The sequence below is a fragment of the Anopheles moucheti genome, chromosome 2 (assembly GCF_943734755.1).
Source record: "Anopheles moucheti chromosome 2, idAnoMoucSN_F20_07, whole genome shotgun sequence".
NCBI lineage: Eukaryota > Metazoa > Arthropoda > Insecta > Diptera > Culicidae > Anopheles > Anopheles moucheti.
Window position 1 is genome coordinate 79897209 of NC_069140.1, and position 19400 is coordinate 79916608.

The 19400-nt window shown below is 38.9% G+C and overlaps 1 protein-coding gene across 1 annotated transcript in view; it reads left to right on the top strand.

The window, feature by feature from the left end:
* LOC128306634 (roundabout homolog 2) overlaps nt 1–12133 on the top strand; it is a 34051-nt gene extending 21918 nt beyond the window's left edge. Inside the window, exons 8-13 of the mRNA XM_053044203.1 lie at nt 6686–6768; nt 7074–7493; nt 7594–8646; nt 9888–10050; nt 10153–10739; nt 11773–12133. Of these exons, the coding sequence (XP_052900163.1) occupies nt 6686–6768; nt 7074–7493; nt 7594–8646; nt 9888–10050; nt 10153–10328 (1895 nt within the window). The 3' untranslated portion in view covers nt 10329–10739; nt 11773–12133. The remainder of the gene's footprint in view (nt 1–6685; nt 6769–7073; nt 7494–7593; nt 8647–9887; nt 10051–10152; nt 10740–11772) is intronic.
* The last annotated feature ends 7267 nt before the right edge of the window (nt 12134–19400 follow it).

A 19400-nucleotide genomic window follows, 5' to 3' on the forward strand; every position in this document is an offset into this window, starting at 1 on the left:
CTTCAAAACGGAGAGTAGCTCAAGAAGTGGCTGTTCAAGCGGAATCTCCATGTTTTGCATGGCCATGGATTGAGAGTGTGAAACATGTTCAATACGTTACAATAGACTTGGAAATGAACATAAAAAAATCGGAGATCCAATAGAGCGATAAGCTAATGATGCTGGAATGTTGATTGAGCTTTTGTACTGCCAATGATTCAATTAGTGGCTAATTGTACATCATTTTTACCTTATGCCCTTATAGTGTCATATTGATTGTGATTAGTTACATGAATAAAACTTATTACTGGAGGAGTTTCATTATTACGAACATGACTTATAGTTTATTTTATCTTGTTTTTCCATCTTTAAAATATACGTACGAAAGCACCCGGAATGTCATCTCTCTCAACATTGGGAAGAGTTCATTTTCGATGCCATTTCTACACGTCACCCGAGAATATGTGAACAGCCTCACATATGCGATGTTTATTTTGCTGTTTGTGTTTTACGCTAGCCCACTTTAAACCACAACCCCTCGAGCTGGATGGGCTCTTTCCCATCCACGATGCTTCGATTGACGAGTGCTGCTCTCGTCAAACACAGCCAGGCACGCCGAGTGATCACGACGATGGCTCCCCGAAAAAAGGGTACTTCACCGGTGCTCATCACTCTTCACATTTCTCAACCTTGGCAACGGGAGCACACTGGTGCGTACAGCCAACGGTTCATCAAAAAAGTTTTCCAATTTGATCCTTTTGAGCCTCATATGTGTGGAGGGTTGTTACGAGCCCGCTGCATGTAACCGTGGTGTCTCAAGGGTGTAGCGTGCGTTTGTTTGTTTTGCTTCCTTGTGTTCCTCGTTCAGTCTATTTTTAATTTTCTACCATGGAGTGGTGGTACTTTCGCAAATTGATAAACTTTTATCGACTGGATGATTTATGATCGAAGTTATGGTTACCAGGTACACGGGTTTTTTAAAAATAATTTTAAATTTTCTGAATCATTATTACCAGTTTGAAGCTTTTCTAAACAATCCCGGTACAAATCTCAGACAAACTTCCCTTTGCGTTATGGAGTTTACCATCGACATCGTTTAAATTTTTTCAAACTTAAAACACAAAATCTTTATTCACTTTTCCAAGCACCAAACCCGTAGGAAGTTGGAAAGCCGTAAATTGTACGTATAAATTTCCGGTCTCCGTATAACTTTTTCCCGTATTCACGACACGTTCCCACTTTGTCGGCGGATCGTACAAGACCCAAATCGGGGTATGAAGGCGCTATTAGGTGGCTGCTTACCTGGTACCACCGCAAAGGAAAAATCCAAACTATCATAAGCGAGAGAGTTTCCTGCTGAGCTTTGCCGGGGGACCACTGCACGGAAGATGGCCACAGAACATCTTCCCCACCCAACGGAACAGCTTATGAAACGCCTGTCTAAAAAGCATCGTACGCCTCACTTTCGGTGGATTGAATAACTTTTATTAGAATGAAGGCCGTTCCATCGTCAATGACTTCCGATGGTGTTCTCGTTGAAAATGCAAATGTGCTACGATGATAAGGCCGTGCACGGTAGGCGTGCGTGAAATCGCACACGTTCACTGCGTTTGTTCAAGGGAATATCATTTCCGTTCAATGGTGACGATGTCGGACGGGGGTTTTTTTTCCCTCCCCGTACGCTACAGGTAGGAAATGGGAAATGCCACTTTTCTTTGCCATTTATGGTTCGCTTTTCAACAACGAAACGTTTGAAAAGAATCATACCATCTTGAACGCATTATGGGAGTTTTCTTTTTATGTGAGGGTTCCGCAACAAAGGTATTGTTGAAGTTTATATAAAAGAATGTATTCTTTGGGTTGAGAATAAATGTTCTTCTGATTTAATTCGAGTTCGTGTCATTTGTACCCAACTTATAGAAAACGAAAGACAAATTCTTCTTAAATATATTTTATATATAATTCTTCTACGATTTTATACAACAATCTTTAAACGCTTCTTCGTAAGAGGTTTATATGCCAAGACGATAGCCGATAGACGATCTGTTCCACAGGACCGCTAACGAGCCCCCCATAAACTTTTCATTTGTATTCTAGAATTACTGCCCAGTTGTGGGCAAATCAAATATATCCAGAATTGACAGCCTATGAATGCAAGACAGTTAATGTTAAGAAACAAGTGAAATCCTATCTACTAATTGATATTCTATAGTAAGCTATTAATGTGGAGTATTGTTGAGATATTCGTGATCCAAGTATGAAGGTAATTTTAGAGTTAAGAGCACTAGAAGGCCCTTCAGAAGTGTTGTTTAGTTTCGGTTCTTCATCTGTATCACCTTATGGAACTATTTTCTCCTGTTTTTGAGGTTAGACACTTCCATTAGAGTCGTAGACATCAGGTTTATAGATATAGATAGATCTTCCAAATCTGGGGATCCTCTACTATCTACTACTGCGGATCGCAGCTCTTCTATCGTTTCTCATCGCTTTTTAGTTCCTGCTTCTTCATTCTTTGCGAGTCTCTTAGAGTTACACTGTGTTTCTTTACTTACTCTTTTTTTCTTTACTTACCTCTTTTATTTTATCATTTATTTTAATATTGAACTTTTGGGTTCAGCTTTAATACACTATCTAATGTGGGTTATGTGGGTTAAAATATATATGTTTAGTCTTGATCGTGTATTTTTTTATATTTGTTTAGGGGTATAATAAATTTTTCATGTATAATTATTAGAAATCAATATTCCATAAAGAATTTCTAGGGTTTGTTATTCTATACGCAATTCACACTACATTTCTGATAGCCCTTGTTTAGAAGAAAATTTTAAATAAAGTTAATTTTCTATTAATGAGACTAATAATGATAAAAGATTGCCTCAGTTGTCCAGTTGTCCAAATGTATGTTTCTAGTTCAAGATATATTGCCTCAGGATGGACCATCGTATACCCCTTCAGGTGCTCTCAAGATTCCACTCTCTCTCCATTTTCAACTACACTTTATTTATGAGCTACTATTTTTGGGGGCACTTCCAAGGACCCAATTCCTACCATTCGACTTTAAATAAAGTGGCACTCTACCCGTCACAACCATCGCTGTCACAGCGGATGTCTTAAAACGGTGCTGTACAATGCGCGTAGAAGATCGCTACGAAAAGGAAGACCAAGCTCCCCGATGCCGTTGGTATCGATTTGGTTACCAAAACCGGTAGCACCCAAAAAAAAAAAACCCCGGCATAGATGTCAAGTGTTTGATGCTAGGCCTCGCCATTTGGACACTTCTCGAGCACACTTAATGGTATGGGAGAATTAAGCCATCGCGTACGCGCTTGAAGTTGTTGCCATTTTAAGTACGCGCTCCTTTTTCAGCACAACCACGATGGTTACATTTCTTACAGGGATTTTTTTTTGTTTTTGCTGCCTCACTCCTCACCAATCGAGATCAATTTTTCCTTCTTGAAAGCCCATTAATAATGGTTTGGCCTTTCACGTTTTTTTTTGTTTGGTGCTTTGGTACAACGCGGTAAAGAGGTCAATAATTAGATATCGCCCTCAGTGGGTGCGTGTACCGGTGGAAGATTCGTGCTAAGAGCGAGGTTTATTGAGGGTTTCGCAAGCAGATTCCGTACTTTCGGTAGTGGACCACTAATTGCCCACATCTTCCGTTGCCTGGTGGAAGACGAACATGATCTGTGCGGGATGAGGGCACCGTGGGAGATGATGGTCCGAGGGTATTCCGTAATGACAAGGATGTGATAGAGGATGGTAATGTTTTTGTGGAAACCCCGTTCGGGCTGTGCGTTGTTGGAAATTGGAAGCTTAATGAGGCACTCGTAGAAGAAGGGATTGCCACGGGATTTAATACGGGACAGAACTCGATGTGATAACTTGCCTAATGGAGGGGTTCATCTAGTGACATTATTACTTACCATTAAAGTATCTTCTTACCCCCATTTGCTGTTCAGCTTAAGTAGATAATCGGTTTTGAAGGAGTGAATTTGGTGTTTAGTTTGTTTTTTTGTTTTGGGTCTGCTTAAACATTAAACCATGAAGGGATGCTTTGGGTGAAAAGTAACAGATTGTTCAAACCTTTATCGCATTATTTTGGCAACAGAAGCGCAAAGACACGCTGGCAAAGTTCTACGCTGTAAATGTCTATTCTACTTTGCTAATGCTTCTCGCTTCGCGCCTGCACGAACTTCAACATCACTACATCAAACCATTGCATAACCGTGTTAGTCCATATAGAGCAACAAAATGGAAATCATTGTACCTGATGTAAACATCCTTCTCCGGGCACACACCGGGGAACACGTATGGTACATATTGTATGTGGCGTTATGTTTTCGAACATGCTTTCACTAATGAAAGCACCGAGCGATGGCCGCTTTTCACCTCGTTCCATATTAGGTGCCGTTCTCCATGTTTTGCCGATTCGGTCTTTCGCTCTACCATCGCAACGTTCTACTCGTACCTGGCTATTTCTATGCTTTCTATGTGTGTTTATTTTTTGTTTTTTTTTACACGCTAGCATCACAAAGTTTTGCCTCTTTCAAGGATATGCTTTACGGATCGTAAAGATACACTCTTTATCCATCCCAAAAGCCACGGCCGTCAGGTGGTGGTGTGAAAACAAAAACTACACTCACCGCCCACCGGGGTCCCGTCCCCGAAGGGCGGCAACGTGGGCTGAGCTTTGTGTACTTTAGTTCGGGAGTTTAATACTCTAGAACAAATGCTACGGGACGGTATGCTTTGGGGATGTTTTAAAAGCGGCCTGCCAGCGATGATGGCATCGAACAAAGAAAACTTTCCGAACCCCCGAGCGGAAAGCGTTGTGCTTTGCACTTGCTTGCTCGGTACACGTATTAGTAGTGGTCCATTTAAAGCGAGTTCTTTGAAACTTTAAGCATTTTAAGAATGGGGTTGATATGGTTTTTTTGTACAGTACTGTTTAAACTTCTACTGTGTTTGATTACAATAGCCATTTATAAATCGATCAGAACGTGTGTTGTGGTGACGTTTTGTAACCCTTTTGTATGTGTGTAAAGGACCAACATTGATTTAAGACAAAAGTTTCAATATTCTAAACACGAAATTCAACCTAAAGCCATCCCAAGCCTTTTATAGAAAGTGTTTGATAAACACATTTCAAACAATAGACTTTATGGACTAGTTTTTCGACTTAGAATTAAGAATTTCTGAAGGAATATGCCAGATGAGGATGAACGTCTCATTTCGATGAAAGTAATTATAACAAGTTCAGTGACTTCCGACCGAAAACCAGTACTAATCAATATTTTTCTTTATTTATTAATTAATGTATTTATTGATTAATTTATTAATGAATTAATTTTATTATTTATTTATTTATTTATTTATTTATTTATTTATTTATTTATTTATTTATTTATTTATTTATTTATTTATTTATTTATTTATTTATTTATTTATTTATTTATTTATTTATTTATTTATTTATTTATTTATTTATTTATTTATTTATTTATTTATTTATTTATTTATTTATTTATTTATTTATTTATTTATTTATTTATTTATTTATTTATTTATTTATTTATTTATTTATTTATTTATTTATTTATTTATTTATTTATTTATTTATTTATTTATTTATTTATTTATTTATTTATTCATTTATTTAATTATTTATTTATTTATTTATTTATTCATTTATTTAATTATTTATTTATTTATTTATTTATTGCTTTATTTATTTATATATTTATTTATTTATTTATTTATTTATTTATTTATTTATTTATTTATTTATTTATTTATTTATTTATTTATTTATTTATTTATTTATTTATTTATTTATTTATTTATTTATTTATTTATTTATTTATTCATTTATTTAATTATTTATTTATTTATTTATTTATTCATTTATTTAATTATTTATTTATTTATTTATTTATTTATTTATTTATTTTTTTATTTGTTTATTTATTTATTATTATGTTTGAATATTGTTAAATACATCATTCATGCTTAAAGCTTCCTTGAGAAATTCACCAGATTTCAGAAGCTCATAATACACAACGTAGAATTAATCCCACCATCAGTTGCTTACACTGCAATAGGTCAGAACTATCATCTATTATTATGTTCTATTAGGGCTGTCATTATAGTTTTTGGGATACAATCAGTCATAATAAATACACTTTTCTTCCACGGTCAATATTAATGATGAAACTATTTAACTAAAAGCCAATTTGACTTTTTACTTCAATAAGTGTGGTACTTCTGATGCTTCTGTCTCCGATTCATGTCCAGAGTATCTAATTTAACGACGACGGTCTATTGCGAAACCCTGTGAGTTTTTGTTCTCAGTCAATGTTTGGTGTGACATGAGATTTCTTCAAGTTGTGTCACCGAATCTTCATCCTTAAAGGCTGCTCCAAACGCTCTTTGTCGTCAACTCTTTTAACTCATGGGTTCCGTTTGTTCTTAGTTTTTCTTTTTTTTTTCTCGACTGACACGCAAACATCAACACTGCAACACTTGCACTGTAGGTTAAAATTCCTTGCTTGAATTGACATTGATCTCCAAGTCGTAATCATTCAGAGAGAGAGACAGAGTAATCATTCTTACGTATTTAATTTTAGAATCTTTTATAATCTTTTTATCATTGTAATAACTTCCTAGAATTTCAAAGCATGTTTTCTTCGTCTTTTGTTTACAGATCTTCAAACGGATGACAGTGGTTGGTATCGGTGTTCTGTGAAGCTGGATAATCATGAATATTCCTGGTCGGCATATCTGAGTGTAAGTTTCACATTTCTGCTACCATTTATTTTCCTGTTTGTTTATAAGTTACTTCCCTGGACGTAACAGTCATGTAATTGCCACCTGGCTATCACAAACCACAAGTTGCATACCTTTAGGCTTCAAACTTTCCAATGGAGAGCACTTGTACGATCTTTTGCCCTGAATATGCAATCACCCATAATAAAGCGTGTACAATGTCACGCTCGCTCGTAGCGATCACTTAAATTCCTTTTCCAATAAACCATTGCATACCAAGCGTGCTCTAATCCGTGGTGTCTTTTCCCATTCGTTCCGATGCACAGGTCGATAGCAATCTGCCGCCACAATCGCAGCAGATATACAATCCCGAACTGCTGCCCTCCGCACCGGGACAGCCGAAGGCGGCGAACATTACCAACACAAACGTTACGCTCATATGGGCCCGTGGGCAGGATAAGCTGCGCACGAACGCGATCGCCAGCTACACGATCGAGTACCACAGTACGGACGATCGGGAGGTGGACGCCGGCTGGAAGACGGCGTTGCGGCAGATCGCGGGCAATACGGCCACGGTGACCGGGCTGTCGCCGGAAACCGGATACATCTTCTCGGTGCGTGCCGAGAACGGTATGGGCTTCTCCGGGCCCTCGCCCGTATCGACGCTGATCCGCACGCTATCGTCGGACGATCGTGTCACCATACCGGAGGAGATGGACACGGCACGCATGGTGCTGAGCGGCAAGGTAGGTTTCATCGCCGTCAGATCGTTCGCAGATCGTTCTGGTGAGATTATTTTGATTGTCACATCGGTTGGTTGGTTGCGTTTCGGTTGGCTATTTGCAGATCCTGGAGCTGATCGATATCATCGCGCTAACGTCCACATCTGTGCGGCTCGAGTGGCAGCTGCAGATCGGTGGTTCGGAGGAGTACATCGAGGGGTTTTACGTGCGCTATCGCGATCTGGACAGTGATGTGCAGCGGTACAGCATGCTACCGATACCGAACAGCGAAACGGAGAGCCACATCATTACGAACCTGAACAAGTACACCCGGTACGAGTTCTTCCTGACGCCGTACTTCAAGAATCTCGAGGGCCAACCGAGCAATGCGCGGATCGTACGCACGCTCGAGGACATGCCGACGGGACCACCGACGAACATACAGGCCGGCATGCTCAACCTGACCGCCGGCTGGGTGCGGTGGAGTCCACCGTTGCGCGAACACCAGCACGGTGCGGTGGTCGGCTACAAAATTCAGGTAAAGTCGGGCAACAACGCCTCGAAGCTGCTCGCCCAGATGACGCTCAACTCGACGACCACCTCGGTCATGCTGAACAACCTGACCACCGGCTCGAGCTACACGATTCGCGTGGCGATGTTTAATCGGCTCGGTATGGGCCCGTTCGCCAAACCGCTGTACCTCGTGATGGATCCATCGTTCGTGATCGTACCGCAGGGTGTACACAACAACCACCAGCTCTTCGGCGACTACGATGACCGGCGCCATCCGCAGCATCAGCCGCACGCGAACGGTTTCCTGCACGAGACGTGGTTTATGCTGCTGGTGGTATTTTCGCTGCTGGGCGTACTGATCGCAACGATCACGGGCGGCGTGGTGCTGTTCCGCCGTCGCCAGAGCCTGGGCAAACCGGTTGTGACCGTGCCGACGCTCGGTGCCCGGCGGGGCGACATCGCGAACCTGAGCATGTCGCGCAAGGACGGTGGTATTTGGATCGATCGTGGCTGGCGGACGTGTGATACGGATAAAGATTCCGGGCTCAGCTCGATCAAGCTGCTCGAGGGTAGTCAAACGCACCATACGTATCCGTTGCCCGATGGGGGCACGGATTACGCGGAGGTTGATCCACGTGGGCTGACGTCATTTTACAATCGAAAGGTAAGCTTCGGGTGCTGCACTGTGAGGTCGGGTTACTGGTCAAAATTTAAAACTTTTATTGGCCCTGTAATGTTAAGAAAAAATTGTTTGGACTTTAAAGTCCACTAGCTCAAATGAGCTTTCGATGTGGTTTTATATTCGTTTTCTAACGAAAATGGTTAGGGAATTAATTGTTCAACACAAAACATGAAAAATATCGTCGGTACACAAATTTAAAGTTAAGAAGTTTACCAAGAATTTTCAAAACTCCCTAAGATCTGGTATAGATTCTAAAGACTTCAAGACGTCTATTTTACCGACACAACAACCTCTAGATCTACAGGCCTGCCATTGCTGACTTTCTTTGACTTTATTTAAAAATATCCTGATTGTTAGTCCTTGCTACTGGGAATTGGACCAGATAGAATTTTGGACCGATCATGTAGTGTGAAGACCGGCCCCAACATTTATCACGATCTTCTAATTAATCTGATGATGATCTTCTGTTATAAGAATCCAGAATCAGAGATCTTTAAACAAAAGAGTTATATGTTAGTGATACTTTAGGTGTTAAGATGTCAAGATCTTCTGATACTAGTGATGATGATCTTGTCCAATAAGAAAAGATAACTGATGTGATGGATGATCTGGTACTGATGCTGAAAATTGGGAATTGGTTTATAGATCAACAGACCGCAAGGCCCTCTCAATAGCACAATAAATGTACTTTACAGCTATGACGACGCAGGAAGTACAATAATGTGGTTGACAAATGCCGAGTTCCACATACAAAACTCGAACACGTCGCATACTTCATAGATATCAACATCTTATCATACATCTGATGATGTTCTTTTGCTTTCAGATGTGTTTTGTTCAAATTTCGAAATATACGAGCCTAACCTTTATTTTTGGAGTAGGACTAATACTGTTTGAGATATGAAATTATGTTTACTCTCTATCTCTCGCTTGATATCTTTATGATAACTTCAAGGCTTTCAAGATAAATTATTGGGTTCGGATGTATTGGGCTTCCAGCTATTTTGACACAAGTAGGACTAGTTTGTTTTAGTGTGCCAGTTCCACTGAGTTGTCTAGGTTAAGAATCATCAACAGGAACCATTAAAGAACAATGTAGTAATCGCATGCTACTAGGCCAGAAAAGACATCACGTACAACCACACTTTGTTTAAGGCTATCCCATAGTGGAACAAAGTCAGAAATATTTACCAACGGAATCGCTTGTCCTATTTCAATTCCAGTCTCCGGAAAGTCCGACGCCGTACGCTACCACGATGATCATCAATGGGATTCCGCGGAGCGACAATGGCGATCTAGGCTACCAGGGTCACGATACGTTCTCGTCCACATCGTCCAGCTTCCGATCGTTCTACGGTTATCCTCGGCCAATCAACACCAACAATGGTACGATTAATAGTTTCCCAAAGATTGTCAACTGAATCACCACCTGAGTTGTCATTTTGTATTTGTAATTGTTTCTTTGCCATCATCGCAATCATTCCTCAGTTCCACCCAACTGGGTTGACTATCTGCCACCGCCGCCGGAACATCCGCCTCCGATACCGCAGCCGCTGGACATCAATCATCATCTCAACCATGTCTACCCATCCGAGCTGGTCGGCACGATGAACAGCTCGCAAACCTCCAGCTACTGCTCGCGGCGAACCAGCGGGTACAAGTGAGGGCCGGGAATGCGCTTTGGTTGGTAGGCGGTAAACATACCACCAGCACCATCAATACAAAACTAACAGACGACAAACAAATGCAACACACTCACGAAACCACGAAACCACACCACAGGCACCTACCGTCGTCGGCACCGGTGATCCAAGTCAACGCCGCACGTTGTCGAATGCGGCAGCGTGTGTCCTTGCTGTGTGTCCGGCAGTCCATCTTGGTGGCCAAAGCACCGTAGAGTAGTTGCTGTTGCTGGGACGCAGGGTAAAATGTTACGGGCACCGTTTTGGGTCGGGGCTTGCGCGAAGAGCGAAAATGGTGTTTCGTAAGTTTTATTATTCGACGGCCGGGGGTTTGCTTCGCTTCCACAGTGTGTCTTCTGCGTCCCGGCGGCCAACGATAAAAGATCCTTACAGGTGAGTGCAATCCGAGTGAGTTAGAACTTTTACAGTTGCTCTGTAGGAAATTCGGACAATTAGCAAATTAAATATAGTATTTTTCTTTGGGACAAATAACAAGATTTTTTTGTAAAAGTATGGAAAATTACTGAATATTTTGAGAAGAATCAGCATCAATATCTACAAATTAATGGGCCTTTTGAAATCTGAATAAATTTCTCGTACATCTGCAGATTCAGGTTGCGAAGATCTCAAAATAATTCCAATACAGCCTAGTCTTCGATGGCAATCATCGATTGAGCTGTAATTTAAGCAACTATTCTGTAAGATAATTTAACTTTTCAAGAAACTTTAAAACAAATTATAAAGATAAACCTTTTAAGTGTTCTTTCAGTACTGAGATCAAATGACTTTAAAGGTTCTATAAAAAAAGGCACAATTTTAAGAATTTTGAAATTCACATGAATTTTGAGAGAGTCATAACTTTTCGAAAAATTTCATAATGCTTCATGAAAGAGATTCAAGGATATTCATTACGATTCATGTGTCTAAATCAATTTTAACTGAAAAGGATGGAAATTGTTTTCCCAAGATGGTACTAAATTCGAAGAGTTGAGTTTCTAGACACAGCATGTCTAATTCTGTTGAAAATTCTCATAAATGTTATTGTTATTTTCCCGACTATCAACCACTTAAGTTTTACAGAGAGTTGTATTACTCTTTTTGTTTTGTTATACATTTTTTGTACTTGTTCTTATTTTTGAATATAACTTTTATACTTGTTTGCTTTTACTTAAGTGATATCCGTACTGTAATAATTTAGGTATGTCACCTGTTATTCTTTTGTTTGACAGCGTTTTACGAATACAAAATGTTAAATTATTTAAAAAATTGCCTCTATTTGACTCTTAACCCCATAAATCATTTTGCAAAGAGGAAAAAAAAACATTTAATTTCTAACTGTCCGGCTTTGCATTTGTAGCACTGTGAAGAATTTTATTTGAAACTAAACAGCAACCATTTTGGTTTATTTTTACTCCATCTCCCACAGGATTATCGTGCAATGTAGAACTTCTCCGGATTGTGGCATTCGCTGTTGGTCGGGAACGGGAACCACCCGCGATGAGACCGGCGGAAAAATGTGTTTCCAGCTGAACATTCGCTCACTAAAACATCCAAAAGCTACGTAGAGCTTTGATAGGCGCGGCATTTGGCAAATGCCAACGGGTCCTCGGTTTTAGACCAGAGACCAGTGCAAAAATGCACACGCCGGTTTGGGCCTAGATTATGGCCCGGTTTAACTGTTTATCACAACCCCGCGTAAATTTTTCGCCCCAAGTAGCCATGTGGCGAATATGAAATCGTAGATTCAGATGGTAGTGATGAATATAAGATATATTTTTTCTATGAAAAAATCAATCGACGAAGCTTGATTAACTTACTCGCAGCAAAAGTCCGAAAAGAAAATCAGGTATGTAAATTTATTGTTCACACCATTTTCCAGGGTTTTTTTTTCATTTTTTAAAATCCATGTTTGAATGTTTTAATTACAAATTAAACAGTAACGAGATCCATCGTGCCGATCAGTGTGCTGCATCCAATTAATGCTACTATAAAGCTCAATTTAGCACGACATTAAACTGATTGTTGTTATCCAACGGGCCCCAACCCAATTCTTCTTCTACCCATGCCAGCCCGATTTGTCATTTCGCTTGTTCGCACAACAAAATGTGCGATAAATATCGCTATTTAATGGCTTTCCGACCGCTCTAAACAACCGCAAAATGGTTTAAAAACATGTTCCGTGACAAAAGCTTCACCGTAAATATGCCAATATGGTAGCAGCATGGTGTTAAACACAGTGAACAGATGTGTGGCGCACCATATGTGTTGGAGTTTTTTTTTTACTTTTGTTGAGTTTGTGTGTAGTTTTTAATTCCAATTGAGGTCATGCTGTGGTTCGCATTGTGATGATTATCCCATTCGGTGTCATCTTTCCGAACACATGCTGCCATTATTGCAAAAGAGGTAATATGTTACATATTCCAATTATAAAGTTAACAAATTGGTGGCTATTTAAAAGAAATTAATCAAGATTACTTGACGGATAAACACATATAACGATAAAACATCTGATAAGCTGAGTGAGTAGTTTAACCACATTCATCATTATATTTGTTGCTCAATACTAAATATTATAAATAATAATAAGAGTTCTTCGTTTATAATATATACATATAACGTTTTATCTTTATATTTATTTGACGTTTTTAGCGATAAGAGTGAAAAACATAAAACCACTTAGTGACCATCAGCTTAAAAATAATTTTCTCGACTAGTTTTCAGAAATTGGATCAAACTTCATGTAGGTGGGCGATTCGAACCTTCTCGTGGCAAGGTAGAAGAACATTTACTTAAATGCTGCACTATCCCACACTCATGAACCACCAGCACATAAAGCAAGGAATAGACGATAAAATTTATAGTTTGCCTGTTAAGCGGAACTCTAATTTGTCTATCTAATATTTGACGATTGATCATGAACCCCGTAAGAATTCCTGAACTTTTAACAAATTTTGAGTTACCTCATGGGCTTCGATTATATTGTACAGTCAGTTAAAATAGATCAGGAACAGGAGATTAGTTCCATCAATATGTTAAACTATTATTTTAATGTTAATCTGCTATAATCTCGTCTTCTTTTTAAGTTATGAAGAATGGCCACGCAATATTGCTTATTTCTAATGGAATTTTAATCTAATCTCTATCTATTTGTTGAAATCCTCTATAAATTATGGCAAATAACACTAAAAGTTGCAGGGTTTTACAAAATATCCAAAACCTAGTAAATGTACTTCAAATTTAAAATATGAAACACCTTTCAGATATAGTACAAAACGTACAGAGAAGTGTAAAGCATGGTGAGAACGTTGGTACAAAATTAATTCTACCATTTGAAATTAACAAAACTCACCAGCGCATTAGCTGCACAAATGCAAGTATTTGAAATACTTTAAAGATACTCCTGGCCAGGAAAACTGTGCATTACACAGTTTCTTTCAACTATCTAAAATAAACTATTTACTACAACATTCATTCAACAACAACTCGCTCTCCAGTTTTGTTGTACTGAAGTTCACGATGTGTTAAAGAGCTTTCAAGCATCCATTACCGATGATGGGAAACACCAGTTGTCGAACGAGAAAACAATGTCCATTTAAAGCGCGAACATCGCGACTCGTTCTTTGCGAGCTTTTTAAACGTGAATGCATAATTTAGCGAAGACCTGCTTGGTGTAAGTAGTTGAGAGAGTTTTGTCGCGCTCTGTTCTTTATATTAGCGCACTCACAGTGCACTCGGGGTGTGGCTTGAAATTTATGTTGCATGAGATAGGGACGATCGTTATTGAAAGCTCTTATTAACATCAAACAGTGTAAAGATAGCCATCTTAAATTTAAAATAACCGAAGCATTATCTGAAGGCTGAAGATGTTCACTCTCAATCTATCCAATCAAACTAGTAGTAGATAGTAATTTTATTTTTAGGTACCGTGCTTTGACTGACGTATGTTGGACTGTCATTATGACAGCTGTCAAGCCGTATATACATAGCGTTAATAAGGTGGTCAGGGTATAATATTTTCAAACCTTCTACATTAGTTGTAATTATAAACTTCCATTTTTAAACCCAACAAAATGATATTAAAGTAATGATATAAACAGTAGAAATACTTCTAAATCTTTTTTTCCAAGTAGTACTAATCTAACATTTTAATTTATTTAAATAAGGATCAATGAGGCACTATATGGGAGATAATCAAACTACCCCTCGAAAGAAGCATTACTTAGCCAAAGATCTTATGTTGTTCATAATATCATCACACTCGGGAAAAGGCCAATGTGTGAACAAATTAGAACTAATTCCAAAGACAAATAAATGGCCCCTGAATTCTGGTCGTTTGCGATTAGCCGACCAGTCCAGTTGGCGACAGTTTCCCGAGTTATAAATCAATTCCTTCCTCCAGCCCGGTGGCTTGTTTTGCTTCCATTTCCTGGATGCGTTCGGCGCCTAAAGGAACCCGTGAGTGATCCGCTCACCCATGGAGGTTTCATGAATATGGAAGAGTTGGAACCGGCGGGAAGATTCGATGTCGCTGCGATTTAATGGTACGGGTGTATGTTTTGGAGCTTAGGGAACTCCAATTTCGTAATGTTTCCCTCTACACTATCAATCCCATTGCTGGCAGTCGGCAGTCCCAACAAAGGGAGCACAATTAATTGCGTGCAGGATTAGCGAATGTTACAACGGTGGTTCGCATTTCTGCAATGGGATATGTAATGAAGCACTTAATATGTGGGTGTTGGTAGCGATTGTATGTGAACGTTAATATCCTTAGCACATCGTAAAGTGTAGCTACAAGATGGTTGTTTGGTGGTCAACAACAAATCAATATTAAGATGAGGTGCCAATAGCCAATCATAAGCAATTCAATAACTGACGGCGTGGTTTATGAAGTTGCGAGAATGCAAGAACAGTTGCTCAGTTAAATATATTTAACTTCAATTATATAATTAGCTAATCCATACGGATATCTCAGGATATTACTACATTAAATGTCAATACTAGACGCTATACAATAGCCAATTTTAATGAACCTTTTACTGCGATAGAATACCCTTTTCGTCAGTACCGGATAATATCTTGTTAAGCTCGTTGGCTACGGTGACAGGCAGTTTCTTCGACCCTTTCGACGAAATCATCCGCTCGGATCTTTCCCAATCCAACTATCCCCACCCGTTCAAGTCCATTTCGGTCTAACAAAGAACTTCAAGATTACGTACATACCGGTGCTCGCGTCCGTTTTGGAAGATCCTCCCGGCCATAGCAAATCCTCCTTAACGAAGGGAAAACGAATCATTTGGTTCGACGCGCGGTACCGCCAGGCAAAGACAAAAGCTGCTGAGATAGATACCGAAAAGGAATAAGTTCGAGCTGGACTTCGAACGAACTATGGCGCTGCGTTACGGGAAGGACCTTCGAGAAGATGACGCGAACAACAACAACAAAAAAGAAGAGAAGATACTTCTAAAAGAATGATAAACGATGCTTCCCTTCGGCCATGATTAGGTTCCTTCTCTCTCTGTCGACGTAGAAGATGTTGACTGCCTTGCCACTGGGAACTTGCACATCGTTCACGTTTGTGCAAACATAATTTAGAAACAAAGAAGCGAATCGTTTCACTGCCCTGAACTGCCCCGGCACTTGACGGCCACGTGTGGTTCATACCCATAGAAGCATGTCGTTTTTCCACCTCTGCTGGGCCAGTGTCAATAGCATTCAGCGTTCAGTTCATTACCTTTCGAGTTGGGTTTCACGAGTGAGTGGCCGTGCTGCGGAAGGTGAACAATTGAGTGGTTCTAGTTTCGTATTTGTGTTTATTCACTGTTTTGTCTGTTTCGTTTTGCTACTTCTTTAGCATATCTTTGGGTGTGCGGAATAATAATGGGCATGATTCGCTTACTACTCTTTACCTTATATACAAATATTAAAGTATCTTAAGTAGTTAAGTTTTTTGTTAATGCAATAATCTTCTTGTTTTATATTTATGTTTACAACGGATAGTATATTTATTAACTGTATCAGTAATTTTCCCAATTGTCTTTATACTTGTCATCAAAATGCATCATCTCGAAATGCCAGTTTCTATCCCTATCTTCCAAAACAAACCCAAACAAGCTATTAATGGCTGCCCCTACCGGAAATGTGTGTCGGAAATGACTGTTGAAAGATTTATTTCCGTTTGATTACCGACCGGTGCCGGTGGTTTTGTTTTTTTGTTTTGCACAGCACTTGCACAACGTCGAACGGTTATGATGAAAAGTGTTGCCGATCTGGAAGGTGGTGTATTTTTCGATCAACTTTTTCACGATGAATTTTCCATTAAAACTTTTATTTGTTTATTCGAACCTGCTCTCCCTACGGGGAAATGCTTGAGGCCTGTTTTTTTTTTCTGTTCGTCCTGGTTTATGCTGCTACAAACTACAAACAGTTCCAAAGGATGGGTAAAAGTTTTTCAATTTACGAATGATTCGATTGGAGTTGATATCTACCGGTTGTGAATGGTGTTTGGCTCCAGGTTGGAATTGATCGTTTAGAACGGAAAAACATAAACATTTTTTTTTTTTTGGTGCAAAACTTTACGTGATTTCTTCATAAAATTGAAACTATAAACAACTTTAATGTCCACCCGAACGGATATTTTTTTCTTGTCTTGTTCTTTATTTACTTTTCGTCTCGATTTTCGTCATGCCGGGTGTATATTAAGATTTTATGCTAACGATGCTTTCATTCAACGTTTCAATAAGAACGATACATTAAAATAAATGTGGCATTGTTCGACCCGATCCCAACATTTAGCAAACCGAATGTTCTTCTCGTTTACTTTATTGTCAATACCGGTTTCATTGTTTGTTTCATTGTTTGCTTTGTGTTTGCATTTGTTGTTGTTCTTTTTTCATTATGTTTAAAACATTTTCTCAAATGTTTGCTTTGTTTTTGTTTCTCTAGTTTACAAACTATTTTTTATAAATGTTAATATTGACTTAAATTTTATTTTTATTCATTATTGTAACCTTTAAAGATTTTATATTAAAATAAATGCGCAAAAGATACAGAATTTTACTGATTTAAATAAATTTCTAATAACAATGACAAAAACTTAAACTTCGAACTGCTGACAATGTAAAAATACATATTTTTAAACCTCCTGAATCATTACAAGAAGTTTCGTTTCGGTCAAACTCCATTACAATTCCAAACAAATACTTTCGTTGAACAAAACAACTATCAAAAACTCTGTTCTCTCAAACTCAATTCCAATGAAAGTGTCCCAGCGATGTTTTGTAACGTCGTTGCGTAACCGGCTGCCCTAACTCATATCACAAAGTGTCCACATTAAATTTATTTAGCTAAGCCTACTAAATTCATGCCGTTAAAGGGCTCGGGATTAGCTCGGGCCGTGTGTGCATTAAATCAGCGCATTAGTGTAAGGAGCCGCGGCGCAAAAAAAGCAACTCTCCCACACTGTCACGATTGGTTCGCGTGCTTGAAGTGGAGATCAAGCCTATAAGCCTATACATCAACCGTTCAAGCAGAGAAATATAGGAAAAAATAGCGTTGTAACTGGAGGGAAATTTATCACAGGCGGGCGCTGTCATCTGGTTCACTTGTACCGAAACACTTCATCGTCGCTTGGAATGCTGGAAGCGCAATGTTGTGCTCTGTGTGTGCTTATGATTTTTTGTAAAAGTAAAAGTATGATTGAATTGCTTTATTCTACGCGATGTTAAACAGGTGTAGCAGTCAAACATAATAATTTAAATGTTTAAGTTTAAGCATGCTAAGTGACTATATTCCAATTTTCTTTATGATCTCGCAGTATTCGTAAACAGGATTTTGATGGAATTTCTTTATGATTTTAGGCTGTTTGTAATTAAAATGTTAGGGTGGATGTTGTGCTGAGATTGTCTTACTTGTTGCGATCGATGATGTAACATTTTTAAAGGGTCAGGCATACCGGTTAGATTTATCAGGGTTATATTCTATGTTCTTATTTCGTATTCGTATTTGTAAAAAATAGCCTACAGGAATACAATCTCGCAGGGTAGAGTGTCGTGGAAAGGTTCCAGTCAACATCGTCATAAAATTCGTTGAATTTAAGTGCCCTAGCAGTCATGGGTTTCATTATCGCTATATGCTCGTCTCGTTTGGTTAGTTCTAAGTAGTCGGAAATTTCGAAACTTTTTAAGTGGCACATTGATCTTCATAAGATCTTCACATTACACCAAGAAGTAAAACGTAAGATAAGACGTGTAAATTTGTTTCGAACAGACTCCAACTTGTTGGACCACCCAAGGGTTCGAGGGACACCAAACAAATGAACTGGTTTCGAGCTACAGAACGCACTAGCAGTTTATGGAGAGAGATAAAACACAGTGAGGGTTGGGGAGAGCTCACTCGACTGCTTGGGAATAAAAGCCCTAGCATTTTGTTTGTCTTTTCTACAATATCGCAGTACTGTTGTTGAAAGCAGAGCTTATGATCGGAGGTAACTCCTAGATCACTGACAGTGTTACTCCGTTGTAGTAGCGTCACTGAAATCGAGTACCTTAAGACTAAAGGACGAGCTGATCTAAAGAAGGAAGGAGAAGGAGAAATTTTTAGTCACACTGCGTCGTGGGTAAGGGTAAGGGAAGCTACTCGACAGTAAAGAATTCGGGACGGGATCATGTAGGTGACATTTAGAACTGGGATGGTTGGAAAGTTGGTTGGTTCACTCGGTACAGTTGGTCACTCTTCTTGTACACTGGGCAAATGATACCTAGCCTTAATTCCACTGTTAAATAATTCAGATCAGATAGATTAATAGTAATATAATAACAACATGTGAAGCCATTGTAGTTGAATTGATAAACATCTCATTACCTAAAATATAAAACTCTCACTATCATCATCAGCTGCAGCTCGTGTAATTCTCTTATATCTCCAAACAATATAAAACATAAATGCACAAAAATACACAATAAAGTGAACTGAAGAAAAAAATTAAAGTGCACAACTTACACCAAAATCCTTAACAAAAGGATAAACAACAGGTTAAACCAAAAAAAAGAAAAACAC